The sequence below is a fragment of the Apis cerana genome, linkage group LG13 (genome assembly GCF_029169275.1).
Source record: "Apis cerana isolate GH-2021 linkage group LG13, AcerK_1.0, whole genome shotgun sequence".
Taxonomy (NCBI): Eukaryota; Metazoa; Arthropoda; class Insecta; order Hymenoptera; family Apidae; genus Apis; species Apis cerana.
The window spans coordinates 4,546,757-4,566,687 of NC_083864.1; the positions used below are offsets into that span (position 1 = coordinate 4,546,757).

At 36.1% G+C, this 19,931-nt stretch overlaps 3 protein-coding genes across 4 annotated transcripts; 1 reads left to right on the forward strand and 2 right to left on the reverse strand.

Moving 5' to 3' along the window:
• Position 1: 1 nt before the first annotated feature.
• Positions 2-12,960, reverse strand: LOC107993413 (serine proteinase stubble). 2 transcript variants are annotated; one of them, XM_017049813.3, is made up of 11 exons: positions 12,252-12,956; positions 9,544-9,649; positions 6,799-7,118; positions 5,243-6,653; positions 3,870-4,016; positions 3,647-3,790; positions 3,028-3,104; positions 2,666-2,766; positions 2,225-2,496; positions 1,989-2,143; positions 2-1,855 (listed from the first exon to the last, which is right to left on the reverse strand). In XM_017049813.3, the coding sequence occupies exons 2-11, from the start codon at positions 9,647-9,649 to the stop codon at positions 1,691-1,693; spliced, it is 2,898 nt and encodes a 965-aa protein (XP_016905302.2). In that variant the 5' UTR covers positions 12,252-12,956; the 3' UTR covers positions 2-1,690. The 2 variants fall into 2 exon arrangements, with proteins under 2 accessions (XP_016905302.2, XP_061939671.1); XM_062083687.1 differs by lacking the exon at positions 9,544-9,649 and having other exon boundaries at positions 12,252-12,960.
• A 1,379-nt stretch (positions 12,961-14,339) lies between these two features.
• LOC107993414 (uncharacterized) lies at positions 14,340-18,363 on the forward strand. Its single transcript, XM_017049814.3, has 3 exons — positions 14,340-15,426; positions 17,319-17,555; positions 17,850-18,363. Exons 2-3 carry the CDS (start codon positions 17,356-17,358, stop codon positions 18,094-18,096), a joined length of 447 nt encoding a protein of 148 aa, XP_016905303.1. The 5' UTR covers positions 14,340-15,426; positions 17,319-17,355; the 3' UTR covers positions 18,097-18,363.
• Positions 18,359-19,579, reverse strand: LOC114576921 (integumentary mucin C.1-like). The gene is made up of 2 exons (XM_028664599.2): positions 19,452-19,579; positions 18,359-19,204 (listed from the first exon to the last, which is right to left on the reverse strand). Exons 1-2 carry the CDS (start codon positions 19,456-19,458, stop codon positions 18,561-18,563), a joined length of 651 nt encoding a protein of 216 aa, XP_028520400.2. The 5' UTR covers positions 19,459-19,579; the 3' UTR covers positions 18,359-18,560.
• Positions 19,580-19,931: the final 352 nt, after the last annotated feature.

Sequence of the window (19,931 nt, forward strand, 5' to 3'; positions counted from 1 at the left end):
CTTTCCCGATGAAGAACATCGATTTTTTTCTCTTTTTTTAATACTCGATTGATAAATACAGACACCGAGGGAAAAAAAAATGTGAAAGGGATAGTAAAATTGTAGAAAAATAATAGAGTGTGATAAAATATAACACGCACTACACAAATTGATCGAGTATTTACAAGCTCCTCGGGGTTTTGTATTTTCGCAGCCCCAATTATAACGTACATTAATAAATTATTTATTCGCATAAACGGCTGACTATACGCGCGTGTAAGTGTGTGTGTGTATTACGTTTAATAAACACACGTGTGTATATATATATGTGTGTGTACATATATATATATGAATTTTTATATAAATTAAATTAAATAAATGTGCCCATTTCTTTCTTTCTTCGTTGAATTCACATACATTTTTTTATTACTGCGTATTACGAATTATAATAACGCATAATAACGCATATTGAATTCGAAAATTTTAGAGATAATGAACACATTTTTAATGGATCGAATGAAATGATCATTGAACAATACTTTGATAAATTACTTTGATAAGTTTTTAAATTCGCTACAAGTCGAGTTCAATATATCGATAAATATATCAAAATAAAACGATTAATAATCTCTGTGTAATTCGATCAAGTTTCATATCATGAGCAATGATTACAGAATAACATATTGCTATTAATCTCTTGTATGCACTTTAATATTTTTCTAACAGATCTAATGATCTTTCTGACGCTCTGCGCTTTTATACAATACATTTATTCTAATTGTTACAGATTAAGCATTTCATAATAATGCTTAATAATGTAACATTATAGAATAACAACAATATCGCTATCTTTCGATACTTGAAGTATTTGGAAGACGTAAAAATGATCAAAAATCTATTTCCTTCGTCTATCCCTTCGTATAAAATTCGTATTTGTTTTATTTCGTTAATGAATATCTTACAAGGAATATAATTAAAATGATATTTAATTGCGTCTAATTTTGCAAAAATTCTCAATCGTAATGAGAATATTGCAAAAATTTCTTTCTTTATCATCAGTCGATCAGAATGAGATTCATCCTAGTATTTTATATTATATTAAATATGACGATATAATAACGAGAATCAAAAATAAAATAATCCAAAAGTATTGATATAATTTTATCGATAACACGTAATTATATAATATTTGTTGATATCGTAGAACGCTATTTTGTCGATCCAACGCTCGAGAATGTTCGAGAATTGATTGTATAATGAAAGATGGCATTACTTGTTCACTTTGACGTGCATAGCTTTGCATTTGAAATTACGTAGCGCATATACACGCAGTGTATACCATTGATACGATCGACTTCAAAGTCCATTATTCCTGATCAGTAATGATATCGCGTAACGCAAAACGTTTGTCTTGTCGTTCGATCTCGTGTTTGATAAAATTTCATGAAAAATATATTACAGGCGAGTACGTATAACGCCTCGTATCCTTTTCCTCCCTCTTTTCTCTTAATATTAACTACACGCAAAGTTTTTCCTTAAGAAAAACTAAAATTTGCATGCAATCTGTATAAAATATATTATGTACATGCGTAAACTTTTCTCACTATATTCAACCTATACTTTTCTTTCGAAATTAATCGAATTCTAATTCGTGTCCCCTCGCGCAGTTTTCACCGAGCATCGATTTTCAAAAGGGATATAGAACTTCAACTCAGAATTGAAGAATTTGATTTATCCACTCTCGAAACTCGGAGATACGCGTATAAACTCCTGGTTGGTTGGGCACGGCACATCCAATTCCCCAGCTGATAACTCCGGCGAGGATCCATCGTTTATCGCGTGCTCTTCGAATTACCATTGGTCCTCCACTGTCACCCTGTGAGAAGTACAAATTTTATCGTTTCCACGAAATTCTTCGAAATTCATTAGACGAATGGAGTTATATTACTTCCGCTTTATCGCTTGTATAAATGCATCGAGAAGGAAGAAAAAAAATTTATTTAATTCACCTCGCACGAATCAAATCCTCCGTTTTTCCAACCGGCACAAATGAATATGTGCGGAATATGCTCGATGTATCCAGCGTTTCTGTACATAACTTCGCACATTGTATTATTGATCACTGGTACCGCCACTTCTTGCAAAGTGGATGGCAATGGGCCCTCTGAGAATTAAGATTCGATCGATATATCGTTTAAATTAAATCGTGGGTTGAATTTGTTAAAAGAGTGATGCGATGATATACCGTCGTAAAGTCGGCCCCAGCCGGTCACATAAGCAGTACGGCCAACGTAAGTTTCGTCATCGTCGGGTAAACAAATAGGGAGAACGTTCGGTTGAAATGGTAATAGAGGTTCGTAGAATCTCAGCAAGGCAAGATCGTATTCGAAGGTACGAGGATCGAATTGCGGGTGGCTGGCCACGATTTGAACTCTTCTTTCTTGATACCCATAAGGCTCGTCTTCGTTCGCAAGATCGTGTTCGCCGATCCTCAGCAATAAATCGCTAGGTGGCACGCTGCCAAGGAAGGGAAGAGATGACAAATTAAAATAAAAATTTAATATTTTAGCCTGTATAATAATAATAATAATAATCTTTGCAACGTGTATCAATCACAGTTTCGAGATTAAAGCGACGAAGAAATAAAATTTATTGGAAATGATCCGATGAAAAATATGATACCAACTTTTCGACGCAATGGGCTGCGGTTATGGCCCAATTTTCGTTGAGCAAAGCTGCACCGCATTTGTGCAGATACGTCGATGTTCTCCATTGTCGTAACGAGATCTGAAAAGAAAACATTGATCTTGTTTAACAAACAATGACGTTTAGTGTTGTTCTGTGTATCAATTACGCGGATACTCCTCGAGATGCGGAAAATCATGTATATATATATACATAAATGTATACACGGTGATGCAACACGATTTAGTAAAAGCACGAGAAGATCGTGGAATGAGAGATACTTGGAGATTTCTATTTTAAATTTTATAATTGATAAACGAAAAAAAAATTAACAAAGTTTTATAAAAGATTTATCGTACTTACTTGCCAGGGCCACTTTCCGAACGAACTACGAATACCACCGACGATTCGCGATTCTGGGAACATTCTTCTTCCGCACACTGCAAGAACAAGCATCGTCGAATTTAATCCCTTCAACAAATTCATGAATCTCAATGACACAGCCATGTTGGGGAAACGAGTCTTCTATATTCGTCCGACTGGATGAACCGGTATCATCGCCCTTTCCGTTTTTTTTTCTTCATGGCTCTAATTATGCATACGATTCTCGTTCGCGTTCAACAAGTGAAACAGATCATCGCACTTTGCGACAAGTTATTCACGTACCGATGAGATCATGAATGAAAACGACTCGTCGATGCTATTGCAACGCTATTCCTCTTTCGCTTTTATATAATCATGACTTTTTTTTATTACTTTTTGTTTTTTAAACGCGTATTCTTTTCCGGTTTATTCAGGTCTCTATATTATCGACCATGGATTCCCTACTTTATTACAACACCAAGGTAAGCAAGATCAAAAACGATTATCAATTCGAATAATTTATAATCGCGAGAGGATCGAAATTATCTTGGTTGAAAAATACTCGTAATCGTTTGAATTGCGTTAAAAAGAAATTAAACGGATTTATTGACTTTTTTACCTTGCTTATAATCCGACATGTTGAGGGTTTCCATCGGTACCGGAAGTTCGGTATCTATCGTCACGCTTGCAATTGTAGATAAGGTTGTTAAGATAGTAGGTGTTTTTGTCACCTGCTCCATATCGGCTTCTGTCGGTGATTTAACTAAATAATCGTGGATTAAAGGAGGGTATTATTAAAAAAGATGTAATGATTCCCAAAAAAATTAAAATCGTCATCGTACCAGAAGTCATGGTAGATTGCATCGTGGACTCGAGAATGGGCTTATCGGTCGTTTCCTCTACCGTTTGCGGTTTTTTCGTGGTGGGCGATTGAATCATAATCCATCCGTCTGGAGTAGTTATCGGAGTCCAATCGCTCTCGGTTTGATCTGCAAAATCGTCATTGAAAATATTTTATCGATCGATAAATGAAGAGAAGGAGAGAGAGAGAGAGAAAGAAATTATACGAATTAAATCGAAGCATTTTCATAACGAATAAGATAATTGAAAGTACGCGTGTTACTCGTGAAAACTGGAACAAAGTGCAGTTATTGGAAAATAATTTGACTCGTTTAAATTACAACGGAGAGAGAGAGAGAGAGAGAGAGAAAGGACGAGAAATGGATGCTGTTCACCACGAAGTATTCGAGAGGAAAGATTACGGTGGACGGTTTAAACCGTTACGGCATACCGACGCAATAGAATTTCATCTCCTATCGATGCACGAAGAATACGACCTTTCATTCTTTTAATAAAATGCCAGTTTCTATACACGATTAACGCGACTCTCGTATATACAGAGAAATTTCATTTTACGCGTTTGTTTCACGTGCGTTTGAAATGCAGTTATTCGCGGCAAGGTGAAGCAACACGTCAGGATTTTAACATTAACCATGGTTAACATAAATCCGATAATATAGCAGAAGTATTATACACAGAAATTATTCGTACAATGTTGAATTACAACCGTGTTTATTTTATTATATCTTTACGATTTAATATATAGGCAGATTTTATTTCACGATCGAATTAATCTTTCCACGAATATATTTGATCGAATCTTTGATCGACGTGTAACGTATTATCATTATTATAATTCAGAAATATCACAGGAATATAGATTGCAGATATTTCTTCTGAATCGCGTATTTGATAACGCGATAGAACGAAATAATTAAAAATCATTGTTGAATAAAGCGCAGACGATTCCGCGGATAATCTATCAAATTCACTAAGCTTTCATGACTCTCTTGATAATAGTTAATGCAAGAGGCGTACACCTCGACGTGAATTGCCACCGAGATGATTTCCTATTGACGACAAGACCGTCACGTTACACAATGGATATCCGTTTTCTTCGATTTCACCTAGCCAACGGGTAAACTTTTCGTTCGGCATGCGAATGAAAAATGCAAATATTCTCTGTGTATAAACTAATCACACGTTATTATTTACGAATTATAAAATTATAAAATTTAAATTACACCTGATTACATCGCGCATATTAGCTAACCTAATTTATGAGTTATCGAATTATACGTCCAATTATACGTACATTAATCCGTAATTTAGTTTGTCATTTCGGAAATTTATTATCACTGCTAAATTAACTCACCCAGTTGCGGCGTGGTTGCCGAAAATACATCTGGAATCTTCGTAGTCGTGTCGTCCGAGCTCGACGTCCATGTGACGAGACCAGGCGAGTAGGTGGTGTGAGACGTTTCCTCCAAGGTTTGGCTGACGACAGGTGCCTTCGTGGAAGGCACGTATGACGACGTGGAGTCGGTGGTCGTGTCGGTGGAAAACGAAGACGTAGAACCGGTATCCGTTACGACGGAACCAAGAGTCGGGGATGTCGTGGTCGAGGAAGCGGGCTCGGTTGCGGGCTTGCTGAACGGTTTCGTGGGCTTCGACTCTACCGTTGGCCTAGGTTTCGTAATGGCAGAAGTGGCCAAGACGTCGACGGACGACAGAGGTCCCGTTTTCTCGGTGGTCGTCGTCGCGTGTGCCGGCTTGGATGCCGGGTTCGAAGTAGACGTGGGGATCTTGGTTGGTTTTGGCCTCGCAATCGTCGTCAATGGCTTCGAGGTGGTCGGCTTGACCGTGGTGGGTTTGACTTTTTGCGTGGGCCTCGTTGCCGCGATGGTGGTGAATTTTTGAACGGTTTCCGTGCTAGATGGAGTTAAAGGAGTTGCTTCCGTGGGAAAAGAAACGGTGGTCGTGGCCAAGGTTGGTCGGTGCTTGACGGACGTGAGAAGAGGCTTGATCGTTGCGGGGGTCGAAGTAGAATTCACGAATGGTTTTGGAGAAGTGGAAGGCCTCTTCGTATGCGTGCTCGGTTTCTTGGTGCTAATCGTCGGTCTCTTCGTACTGGTGCTAATCACCGGTTTCTTGGTATTGGTAATAGGTTTTCTAGTTGTCGCGTGAGTAATCGGTCTCGCTGTTGTCGAATTTCGTGGTGGGAACCTCGTGAATGGAACTATTCTCTGAGTAGTGGTAGCTGGGATTTTCGACGTCGTCGATTCGGTCGTTCGTTCGGTGGACGATAGAAAGGGTTTGGATGTGGTTGCATTCGTCGGCCTATGAACGGTAGTAGTCGAGTGTATTGGTTTATAAGCGGTGGACGTATTAATTGGCTTTTTAGTAACGGGTTTGGTCGTCTGAGCGGACGTTTGCATCGGGGTGGATGCAGGCGCCCTTGTCACCACCTCCGATGTCGTTGGACTTTGAGTCATCGACGAGGTCAATGCTGATTTACTCGTGGTAGTCGTCGCTATTTCCATGATCGTGCTCGACGGTTTTTGCGCCGTCGCTACTGTACTCGTGCTCGTGATCCTCGGCGGACTTTTTGTGCTCGAATCTCCCTTCGATGAGTTTTGCACGGTTTGAAAGGTCGACAACCGAACCGGTTTCGTGGTCGTTTCGATGCTCGTCATTACTGGCTTTTTAGTTACGAGTTTTGTCGTTTCTTTTACAATGGTTGATTGCGTGCCAACACTCTGTGTAGTGTGCGTGGTGATTGTCTCCTAAATAGAGGTGACAGAAAAAAAGAGATCATGGAATTGTTTTATCGAAAAACTTTGTCTCAATGGGTCAATATCGTTAGAAACTCAAAAATAACCCAAAATAACCCAAAAATAAGATATTTGAATAGGAGTCGCGTGCTCTCACCTCGGTCGAATACGTTCCAGCTGGTTTCTTCTCGTTGATCGGTTTCGGCCTTGAAAAGTACTCGGGTATATCGTTGCTCTCGATAGATCCATAGGTCGTGACGAACGGCCTAGCCGGTGGTCCATCGTCGATACTGTTATCTTGAGGGAATATTTCAGGCTCCTCGTCTATCTTGCAGCAGCTGCCGAAGTAGAAGCGATCGATGCAGGTTCCTAGGTGGGTGCCATTTGCCTTGGCGCACGTGAACGCAAACATGCAAACCCCAGTCTCGCCGGTTCTTCTAGACACGCATGGCAAATGCCTGATATTCCTTCCTATACCTGTGGATATAATAGAAATTCTTCGAATGAAACTGCTGCGTTTTCGTCGCTTCGAAGATCGTTTAAAATTTTAGATGAAAGGTTGGGGATCGAGCTCGAATCGAGTCTCTTTTCTTTTCTTTTCGAGAAGGAGAGGAGATCAACATCCTCGTTCTGCCACGTTCTCTAATCAAGTTAACGTCCTTTCATTCTGTGTAACTGTGCGTTCGATATTGCTCGTTCTACATTCTTACATCACGCGATGCCTCGAACCAGGCATCATCATCCGTTTGTAATTCCGCATAATCCGCCCTATTGTATCGCGCCCGTGCTCTCCTGTCCCCGGATAATGAACGACACCGAGAATTTAATATGATCGATTAATATGATCGCGTCGAAAGAAGCTGTAAATCGCACGGCGGAAACACGTGTGCCGTTTCTCCTATTTAATTGCAACAATCCATTATGGAGCGATTATTGCTCCGGAACAGTGGGCACAATTACTTTAATAGAATTCGTGTAGTTGTTGAGGGGGCGAGACGAACTCGGCGAAGGAAAAAATTCCCAGAAATATCACGGGTGAATGTAAGGAAATATTTTTAATACGATTTATTGAATTTATTGCATAAACGATGACTCAACAACGATTCGAAAAGAGAAATATTTAATGCGCAAATTTTTATCAATCTCGATTAAAATCCGTTGCCTGTATCGATCACTGTTTGTTAATTTCCAATCCGATTATGAAACGGCGATTAAATATATATATATATGTCTATAGTATACTCATAACGTAGCGGGTGTTATCGAAGAACGAATTGATGTCAGGTAAAGCAAAGCATCTTGGTACCGTTACATTTCGATGTATGAGCTAGTTGTCCGACCCAAAAGTCGGTCACAGTCATAGCCTAATGTAACAGCCCGTTTTCCTCTAAGACACCTCACAGTCTCGGCTTCTCCGTCTCCCGTCCATTCTCCTGCTAACCATCTAGCGAAACCCTTCTACCTCTACGAATTCCAACATTCTTTCTTGATCGTTGCGATTAAATCGTGATAGATTGAAGCCAATGGAACAGATACACTCGTCCCTTATTGCCGATTATCGAAAAACAATCGATCTCGTTTTTTCAAAAAGAGGAGAGGATCGATAGAAATTGGTTTAAAATTTCCGAGACGAGATTGTTACCGATCAACAATGCGGTTTTCTCAGGATATTTACTTTCTTCTCGGCATTCGAGGTTGATGGCCGTGGCGAGTGAAAATCGACCGTAAAATTATATACAAAGTGTTGAGCCAATCCTTTCGGGTCAGTCGGCCAGTTCCCTTGTTCCACGCGTTTCGTGTCCTTCCGTATAGAAAATGTGTGCTACCGGAAGTGTGCTGTCGTCTGAGTCACAATCGAAAGAAAGAAAGTAACCGATTTCGTTACGTACTTGTCGGAATTTCGAGTGGCGGGCATATTCGTATATCGGCATATACACCTATCTACCTTCGAAAGGATTTCACTGATGGTAATTAAATATTCCATCGTCGTGTATGTCGAAGATGAGTCGAACGAAAAACAAAACCCGCATTTGAAACGTATTAGGCGAAACCTGTACTTTCCATCTTGCGAAAATTGGGGGGGAAAAAAGGGACGAGTGAAAATAATTTTACTCTGCAACCTGTTGCACTCGGCCAGCCAGCCATTCTACATCTATCGATTTCGGATTTTCGATCCGATAAATAAACGATTTCACCTCACCGCTTGAACGAAGCGGTTGGAATACCGATGAGAACGAAGATGACGAGATCGGAAAAATCAGTGTAAGTCGTGTGCACGACACCGATGACCGGGACTGACCCACTTGTATAGAAAACTGACCAGTCCGCCCACGTTCCGTACGAGCTCGAATCCAAGGTAGGTTCAATGTCGTCCTGCGACTCGGACAGGTAGACGGACGTGTATATACGCACAGGCCGAACACACGAATTCTCGAGCCCGTGTATATCGAATACGGATTGGAAATGTACGCAGGTTCAGCCCTGCCCATCCCAAAGTATTTGCGTACCGATCCGTTATTCAGCTGACGCTCGAGGGAAATCCAAGGATCACGGAAAAAGATGAAGTAAAATGTGCACGCGGGACAGGGGGGAGAGTTTTGCTTTTCTCAATCATTCTCAATTAAGGATTTTGTGGAATGAATAATAATAATAATAATAATAACGCTTACATGCACGCGTTAAGAATAATGATTTTCGTCGGGTTTTCTTTTTTTTCTTTTTTTTCTTTTCTTTTCTTTTTTCCCTTTTCTCCTTTCGTCGAAAGGAGAGTTTTACGCGAAACGTGTGTTCTCGACGCGAGTTTCACTTGGTTCCCATATTCCACCGCGGTTGAAATTCGCGGGAAATGTATATATTTTTCAATTTTGGCGGTGACAATATTGGACGAGAGACGACGACTTACTTCCTGGAATAAATTGTGGGACGTAGATCGGGGAAGCGATCACGGTATTCAACAGGACGTTCCCTAGGAAGACGACGATCCAGCTTTTTCTTTCTCGATCCCACATCTGGAAGAAGAAGAAAAAAAAAAAAGAACAGGCGAAACAAAAATGAATTTCAGATTTGCTCGTATATAACGTTAGCGCGCTCGTGCCATGCAAGAATGCCGCCATTCATTTCATGATATATACATGAGAAAATTCTCATGAAATGAAATTAAAAATCCCGTTCCCAACTGATCGTTCCAACTTTTTAACATTTCCCCGCTGTGGAACAAACGCGTTATTTCTTTCTTTTATTTTTCACGATACGGACTCTTAATCTCGACTAAATTCATAATATACGGTAGATAGAAAAAAAATAATTATCAAAAATTTATATTGCACGCATAAATAAGATATGAATCAATGTTGTTTGGAGTAAGAACGCGAGTTAGCATAAATTATTACACGTTGCGAAAAATATTAGAAAGATAATGGAAATGTTAAGAGTCAATAAATAATAATGGCGAGAATGGAAAAGTGAACGACCTTCTGGCAATGAGAGTAGACGTTCGATTTCAGCAATAGGAATACAATCGTACGAAAGGAACAATGAGGCAGAGAAACAAATCTAATTAATTTTCACCGCGATGATTTCAACTACTTTCCAAGTATAATACCCTTTCCTTTTGCGCCCCGTCTCGACCATGTGCCGTTGTCGATGTGATTTGCGAGGCTGACACGATTTCAAATCGAGAAAACGATTATTCGTCGTGCAAGGATCAAGTTACAGTTATGTTCTACAGAAACACGAATTCGGGTATAACGTTAAATCTTATCCACTGTTGAATCATCGGATTGCGTTAGAGCCGGATCGGTTTCAAAAGAACAACTTCTGTGCGTCCTCTTTTCTTTCGCCTCTTGCTCGATCCTTATTATCATTATTTCCTCATATTAACACATATCAAACAAGCAAGAAGAAAGATAAAACGTGTCGAACTGTATTGAGAGAAATGCTGTAAAAACGAATTTCTTTAACTTCGTTTTAACATTCAAATAGGTGCGCGATTCTCGTTTTCTTTTCTTTTAGCAACCCGAAGAAATGCAGTGATCTCATCCAGTGTGCGTTCGCTCCTCCTCTTTGAAGAGGAAGTGATAAAAACCGTTACAGTTACCCAGAGGCAGGAATTCGGGTGGATGAAGCAACAAACGTCGAGTTGTGTTGGCTTGTCGATGGTCAGGTTACTGGTTTCCTGCTTCTGATTAGTTAGGCGACAGTTATCTTCCTCGTCTCGATTTGGAACAGATTATTTTTTTTTTTTTTTATTTTTCTCTTTCGAGAACTAGCGCGCACTTTCTTTTTTCTCTTTTTTTTTTTTTTTTTTTTCTTTAGAAAACAAGTACAAGTCGAACGTGATCGAACGTTTCTTTTTAACGAAATTGCTTCCTTCGAACAGTTGCGAGTAACCATTGAGATTATCTCTTATTACCGTTGAGCTAACTTCTCAAGTATTAATCCTTCAGTTACGTGATTTGCGATCAGAAATTCTCGTTTCGTCCCTCGTAACTCGTTACGTATAATCAAATAATTTGACTCGTCTTTGAGGATGAATATCTGTGATTAATTTGCAAAACGTCTATTTGATTTCAGTCTCGTATCGGAAATTATTATTATTATTTTTTCGTAATTAAAAGACTCGAAGCCGAAACCGGGAGACTTTGCGCACACGTGTACAAACGTGTCCGTGTATAAAAAGCTTTTGTTGTAGCCTAGTGCGTATGTTGTAACGGTACAAGCCACTTTCATTTGTACGCACGTATCTAATACGAGGCGCACATGTGGGTTGGCGCCGAAGTACGGTTCAGTGGAATAAAAAAGTCATTCGGGAACGAAAAGACGATAGTATTACAAGCGGAATTCGTTAAAAGTTACGATTAATAAATACTTTGATGATCGGTAATCGATGGACAGGGATAATTTCCGCAAGGATGACTAAATATCTGGATATTTTTAAAGAGAGGAAACGTTGTGGTTTAGCTAGAAAATTTATCAATGATTTAAAAATTAAAAATTTTTATTTCGATATCATCGTAATACAATAATTTTGATCGAAATGGTACAAGTATCTTATATTAATTTTATATCTTACGCGATTTAATCGTGAATGCGGCATCTAATGGAAAACACGATTATATACTTTGGCATGAATTTTATCGACTTTTTTTCCTTTCTTTTTTATTATTATTATTATTTTCATTTGCTCGTGAATCACGTATTATCGAATGGAGACGATGTTATCGAAAGAACGAAACACCCGTATTAAAATCGCGTTTTGTTTGTGAAAGTTTGAAGAATTCTGCTCGAAGGAACGAATGGTACCGCTATTCGTGAACGACATACGGTTCATATTGGCAAATTTGCTGGAACGGATTTTGAAATATCTTTTTGATCAATAATTTCGAATAATATACAAAACGTGTTTAAACCGATCATTCGATAAATTACAAGATTATATTTTTTTTTTAACATTCGCGAAAATATTACTCATAACATCAAATCGACACTGTGATCTACACAGGAAATTAATTATCCATCCCTATCGATCAAAAATGTAAAATATTTCGTATCGCGAATCTTTTCCTCTCTCGTATCACGATTTTTATTAAGATACAAGGTTGATAAACTTACCTTTCTTAATAGCCGGCGAGCGACTGCAACGATGAACTGCTACTCCGTTGTCAAACTTCGAAGGACATCGTTCCCTCCCTCGACTTAACATAAAATTCTCGCCCTCCTGAAACGTATTTACGTAGCCAGGTTGATCTTGGCACACAGGATAAAAATCACCTGGAGCTCCGTCGTCGAAGTGGAATTTGGCCCGCGAACGCGCAAGATACGATATCAAGCTCCGTCGATTTCCTGTTTCGCGCGCGGATCAATCGACTCCTCATCGAACGAAACGAGCCGCGACCTCGAAATGGACCACCTTTTTTTTTTCCTTTTCGATATTTCCTCGAACTCACGGATGATTGGATGGTCGCAAGGCCGCAAGGGTGAGAAGAACTCTCGTGGAAAAGGAAGACGAGGAAGAAATTTTGACCTGTTCGCCGTAGCTAGCACCGATCGAACTGGTTTGTCGGTGATCTTAGCGTAGTTCACGACTTCTGGATCACCGATCCAGGTGCTCTCGGGTGCGCTCCGCATGCACGAATCCCAGCACGACGCATCGTTGTCCGTGAAGGCCCCACCATGACCGATAGAACGAAGCCAAGCTAAACTACGGGACAATTCCGCACAGTAGACCGTGGCAGGGTCGAGGATATCCCACTTCCCGGGGACTTTAGCACTGGCTCGAGGTGAGGTGGTGGCAATGACCGTTCTCCTCCGTTGCTTCTCTCCTTCTGAACCACGGGATTATCCTTCTTTCTCTTTCACCAACACCAACCTTCGTGCCTCTTCTTCTCGAGGGCCTGTTGGTTGACGCTCTTCTGGCCTTTCAACGTCCCCACTTCGACCTGGTTGTCGTCGCAGGTCGCTTTATAGCCGAGGGAAAGAATTGTAGTCACTTCTTTGCGCGCTATCTTTGCTGCCCCTTTTTCTTACCCGATTCGTCTTTTCATATTTTAATCTCCAACGAATCTTTTCTTTTCTTTCCTTTTCTTTTTCCCCATTCACGACTTTGAAATTTTCCTCTCATCCTTTCGACGAGGAATTATATATTTCTTCGATCGAAGATCGAACGATACGTTTTTCCCATTCGAATATTAATTTTTTAACGGTCAAAGTTAAACGAAGAGAGATAGATAGTAAAAAAAATATATATATATTATTTTTTTATTACAAATTAATCTACAAGAGTTGTTACTTATCTTTAGAAGGTAAGTCTTTCACCTGTTGGATCGACCGCCTTGCCAAATGACAGTGATTACAGCGCCCTCGTAATTATAAATTGTTGTAAAACAATCTTTTGATAATCTTATTTCATAATTTATTTGTTTCGTTGGATGCCATAAATATACGGAAATAGTAATCAATGGAAAATATAACAGAAGGGGATGTAAAATTATAATCATACATATATATATTATATATTATATATCTTCATATATATATATATATTTATATATATACATATATATAAATCAATCGACCGATAAGACTCACTGACAAATGTAAGATACGAAAATTATATGAAACAGATATGGATCGTTGATATACTTAAAATTTATCCTTTAATAATCCTTTGATAAACGTATTAACTCTGCAAATTTCGAAACGTACAATTTTCATACGTGTACAGTTTCGCGAATTATAAAAAGGGAGAAAAAAAAATGTTGTCGTATAATATTCGAATATATTAATCTATTGAGAGGCACTGTAACCCTCGCGAAACACAGTTAAGATCGACAAATAGGAACATATGTTCCTATTCGAATTAAGAGAACAGTTATCGGAATGACATTTATTCTTTGGTTGTACAGGAATTATTCGCGATTATTTATAAAAGAATTTTATTGTATCGATCGAGCGAAATTCACGCTCTAAAATCCAATGTTATGAAATCATCGAATCGCGAACATGACAAATAATTTCAACAATCAAAATGATCTCATATAGAAATAAAGATTCATAAATAATTTTCGAACAATTTTTATATATTAATGGATAGGATATCTTTTTATTAATTTTAAGAGTTTCCATTTCATTATAGACATTTTTTTTTTCCGTTTCATTTAACCTCTCTATTAATCTATTATATATGTGATGAAACATCACGATTCCATAAATATATAAAAATATATATATTATAAATATACGAAACGAGACGTTTACTTCGATATTACATCGATCTATTTTCGTGTGTATCGAAATTCCTAACTTTTGAAAATCCCTGAGTCTCGGATTTAACGATTTTAAGATTGGCAAATATATCAGCTAGATATGCTTTTTAAAGTTTCAAGGGTGGATATATTCGAATATATTATTCGTGACGATGGGCGGGGTCACGATTCATTTTAAATTTAAAATTAATCGAGAAACGCGGATGATTCCGCGTAAACTTAAATGGATAAATTCGTATGAAAATTGATGGAGAAGTAATAATGTTAACGGATCGATCCTGTAAAGTGATTGTCATGGTTTTTACTTTATAAAAGAATACGAAATTCGTTATATTTGCAATTTTTATCAAAAGAATACAAAGGTAATATTCTCCCTTTACTTCCTACACTATATCTTGGCTTGGTTGAAACGTTTCATAAAATCCATGTGGCATGACTACGTCACAATCTGATTACATTTTTGCAGAGCGTGCTTTTATTACTCGCAAAGAAGGGAACTGTTAGGAAAGAATGTTTATCGTGAAATAACAAAAAGTTCGATGTACTCATCGCTTTTAAAAACCCATTTCTTTTTTCATCAAATTTTTATCGTGACATACGTTCGAAATATTTCTTTGTGGTCACTTTTCCGTAACGCGCCAAAAATAATTCGGATCGATTTTGATTGACGAACGATCGATAATGAGATCGATCTTCCTCGTTGATTCTAATCCTTTGAATCGAATTGCTAATTGCTAATTATGATATGTAAAGTATAAAAAAAAAAAAGAAAGAAAAAAAAGATCGAAGGGAAAGGATCGACGCAAGGATAGTAGAGAAAGAAGACTGGTGGGGTTGAACCTCGTGGATTGGCTGCGCGATACACGATTTGTTGCCGAGGGGATGCGCCAGAGGGTATGTCCCCAGGTATATATACTCTTGCTCCTGAGGCACGAGCGCTCGATTCGATTTCAACTCTTGAATATTTCGAAAGGATACGCACAGGAATCTTTTCTCATCACGACAGATTGATATCTCGACTGGTGAGTATTGCGATTATAATCCTTTTGTTGTAAAAAAAAAAAAAACAACTCGAAAGAATTCAGGATTATGTGTCTCGTTTATCTTAGTTTTGCTGCTATAATTATTCTCCTCAAAGTGGTGATAATTTGAGAAAAAACATATTTAAAGTTATTTTCAATACGTAGTTGTATTAATTCGGATTATTTCGGGAAATTAAAAGCTAATATATGTTTCAAATCGATTCATCTTTTTACATCATTCATTTATTTCGTGCATATCTGCGAACACAAGAAAATACAATTTTTAATCAAATAAATGTAATTTTTAATCTTCGATTGTACAATTTTGATAATTGAAACGTATCGTCATAATGATAACCTAACATTTTATCGCGTAAGTAAAGTGTTTTTATTTTTTTAAATAACGAATTTGAAAAATATCACGATTAAAAATAAAAAATATAACAGTGAATTCCTGAGTTTCAAAAATTAATTCATTATCGTCGAAAACAAAATACGTTCAAAAATTGTATTTTATAATCAATCTGATAAATCGTTGTTTTTTATTTTTTTCGTCGCATGACATCGCAATCAGTTTTACATATTCAATAAATACATATTAACTGGTCGATTCGCGGCATTTCTCTTTCCATGAATATGAATTTTATTTTTTAATCACGATGCAAATGTCGATAGATAGTTGAATTATCGTGCGTAGTTACCGTCCTTCTGAATTTTCGAGTTAACTTTTTCTTCGATTAAGTCGATCTTCACATTTATAATACCGACAATATAAAAGCAATATAAAAAGTTAATATATTTGTAAAAAAACGTAATATGCAGCACATGAAATCCTGTCAGGATATTCGTTCTCCTCTGCAAGCAGCTTTGTTGCTGGATTATCAAGCTTACGAGGATATCTTTTATATGGTAGTTTGCACCAAATATATATATATATTCTTTTAGTCTTTCTCTATAAAAGTTCTTTATAAAACGAGAAGATAGGCTATTCGAATTTTTATGAATACCGTTTCGTGTTATATTAAATTAAACAAATCGATAATTAGTCTCATTTATTAAGAACATATACATATATTTTTAATAAACTATTTTCGTTAAAAATCACCTAATCATTTCTGAATGAAATCAATGAATTTTTTTATCGAAATCAAATACATACGTTTTTTATGAAATTTTTAGTAAATTTCGGGAATTATTGCCAATTTATTGCCTGAATTTTCGAATAACGATCCACAGATCAAGTACATTTCCATATTCAATTTTAAATCATTAATTGCTCCCCGCGGAAAGCATTCGATTATCGATGGAGTGATATCAAACGAGCAACAGGTAACTCGAGTTTAAGTTCAATTTCTATTCGCACTTAATATCTTGGATCATATCTTGCGGAGTTGTACTCTAATCGTTTTCAAAATCTAATTTAATCGTAATTTATATTACATTACCACGTGATTTTTTATAAACAGAAATATGCCAAGTAGGTATATTTTTAAAACTTCAATAACGCGATTTAAATATATCAAATTAAATGTGATGGAGAAATATATTTGAGCATAATGTATACCATATTACTAACTGATTACCATATTTCTATGGATATATTGAAACACGTGTGAAACAATTTAAATGTTTTGAAATTAATCAATTCGTACAATTCTTTTCAAAATTGTTCAGATATTTATATTATGATAATGAAATATTCGGTGGAATATTGAAAAAAAATGAAAATAAAAGTCATATTTGTTAAACCAAGTATAATTAATTTAAGAAACAGAAAAATTTAAACAAGTGGATAATAGATAACGTCTAAATTTGTATTGATTTATAATTTGCACGTTTTATTATGTAAATCGAACATACGAAATTTGTATAACGAAATCGCACTTTTTCAGGAAAATTTCGAAATTTATTTTTTCCAACAAATATCCGATGACTTTTAAAACGATGCAACCGTATTCCAATACCATCTACTTGTATCTTGTCCTCTTTATTTTTGGAATTATGATTGTTCATGGTGAACCGGAACCGATGGCCAGACCAACACGGCCAGAAATATTTACAAGTCCGGAAGAATTAAGAAGATACATCGATCATGTCAGTGATTATTATTTACTTAGTGGAAAGGCAAGGTAATAATGTATTTACGTTATCTAATATTTCGTAATATATACTATGGATTTTTCGATTGATAATTGATTTTTAAAATATATATATATATATATATATATATATATATATATATATTTATAGATTTGATAGAAAAATATTTCACATAAAATATTTCAGAAAATGAAACTTTAAACGGATTTAGATATAAAAATTTAAAAATATAAATTTTCTAAAAGATAATTCTAATATAAATATATTTGTATGCGATATAATTGAATAATTATAATATTATAATATTCCTGATATTTGAATAGATATGGAAAAAGAGGAAATGTTCTATACTCTGTACCAGATGTTAATTATCCTTGGGATACGATGAAAACAGTGATGGAGAATTCTCAACGATCGCAGCAATTAAAGTTGGAGAAAGAGAAACAAAAAGATAGTCAACTTTTGGGTGAGCACGAAACCTATGGCGCTAAAAAGGAAACATCACGAATCGATACTCGACCCTGTCACGTGTTAGACTCAATTGAAAGATACTATGATGATGTGCAATAAAATAATTTGCATATCTTGCCTTGTCTATAACATATGCATCTCGTTGTTGTTTGATTCTTCGTCACATGTTCCATTTTAATTGCTTATCAATTTTAATACTTTTCTTTGTAAAAAAGTTTACTTGAATTTTCAATTGAAAATAAAGAGTGCCTCTTCGAATTGAAACAAGAATAAAAAATGACAGCTAGTCAGTTAAGCTTTTCGTTAAAATTTATACAAACAACAAGAGATTTTAAATTTAAATAAATAATATTTCACTTGATACAATTTTGAATGTTTTATTTTTTTTAAATCTTGCTATCACAATAATATTCTTTAATTAATCTAAAAACACAAAAATCTTCGTAAAATATGTAATGGTCAATTTTTGTTGAAGTTATTTTTCTCTCTTTAAAAATCGTTTCAACAATATATTTCAACAGCATTGCCAAAATCCAGAAAAATTTTCTTCCCCATTATATCGTTTATTTTCGAAGTGGAATTGTCGTTGAACAAGGCGAATTCGCTGGTTTGTCGCAACTTTCGATTATCGGATTGAAAACGAGTCCTTCTTGGCATTTCTGTCTCCACTTTTTTCCAGTTTTGCAATCATATACATAATAGTACCTGCAATCTGTTTTATCCTCAATATTCTCCGTGCCTGAACAAGGTTTTTCTGGAATGACTGAAGTCGTCGTTGACGGTGTCGTCGTTGACGGTGTCGTCGTTGACGGTGTCGTCGTTGACGGTGTCGTCGTTGACGATGTCGTCGTTGACGGTGTCGTCGTTGATGATGTCGTTGTTTCTGTTTTAGTAGATGATGTCGAAATTGATTGCCCTGGATAAATACAATTTGGTAGATTTGGGACGTTAAATGGCCAATCGCAAACTTGTTCTTTCGGATTGAACACTAATTGATTTCCATTGCCATAGCGTGGGCATTCCTTTGAACATGCAAATCCTCTTGTACATTTAAAAAATTTGTGGCAGTTGTTATTATCAGGAAGATGGACTACATAGCCATTGTCATTTAATGGACATTTCGAATTTGGAGAACAATCACTAGGTAATTTGAAATTTAGTGAATTTGCTGTTACCATAAGCATGGCAAAGAATAATATGTATAAGCCTGAAATTTATCAAGAAAAAACAAAGTTATTATATTTTTCCATTGCAACTTAATTGAAATATTTAAATATCGCAATTCAAAAATTTCGAAAATAAAATAATTGAACTATTTCGTTATATCTTGTCGTTATAATTTTATTTGAGACAAAATTCTCTGCTCTTAAATTTTCATTTATTCTATATTTGTTACTATTTTATTTATAAATTGTTACGAGAAATTGTTAAATTGTTAAATTCGAATCACTTACCGGTCATTTTAACACGATTACTATTAAATTTATGAAGTTATATACGTTATCGGTCGAAAACTAACAAATTTTATTAGCAAAAATCGATTTTTATAGTGTCTTATCATTAAGATATTATTTATCTTATCAGATCTAATATATACATACATTCCATTTGATTCGATTGCCGAAATTTTGTTTGTTCATCATTATTCTTTCATTTTCTTTATATTTAAAATTTGATTTTCATAAACGAATATTTACATCGAAATGAAATGTATAATTCATCAATTAAAATTTTAATTGTTTTTATTCTAAATAGTTATATAAATATTGTACGTATTATATTGCTTTATTAGAAACAATAGAGAATAGATTTAATATTATTTTGACATGTATTTTTATAGGAATGAATTGTTTATTTATTGTTACATTATTATTGTTACATTAGTATATGAAGTTATGAAAATAATTTTTCGCGATATTTTTTTTAAAAATTAA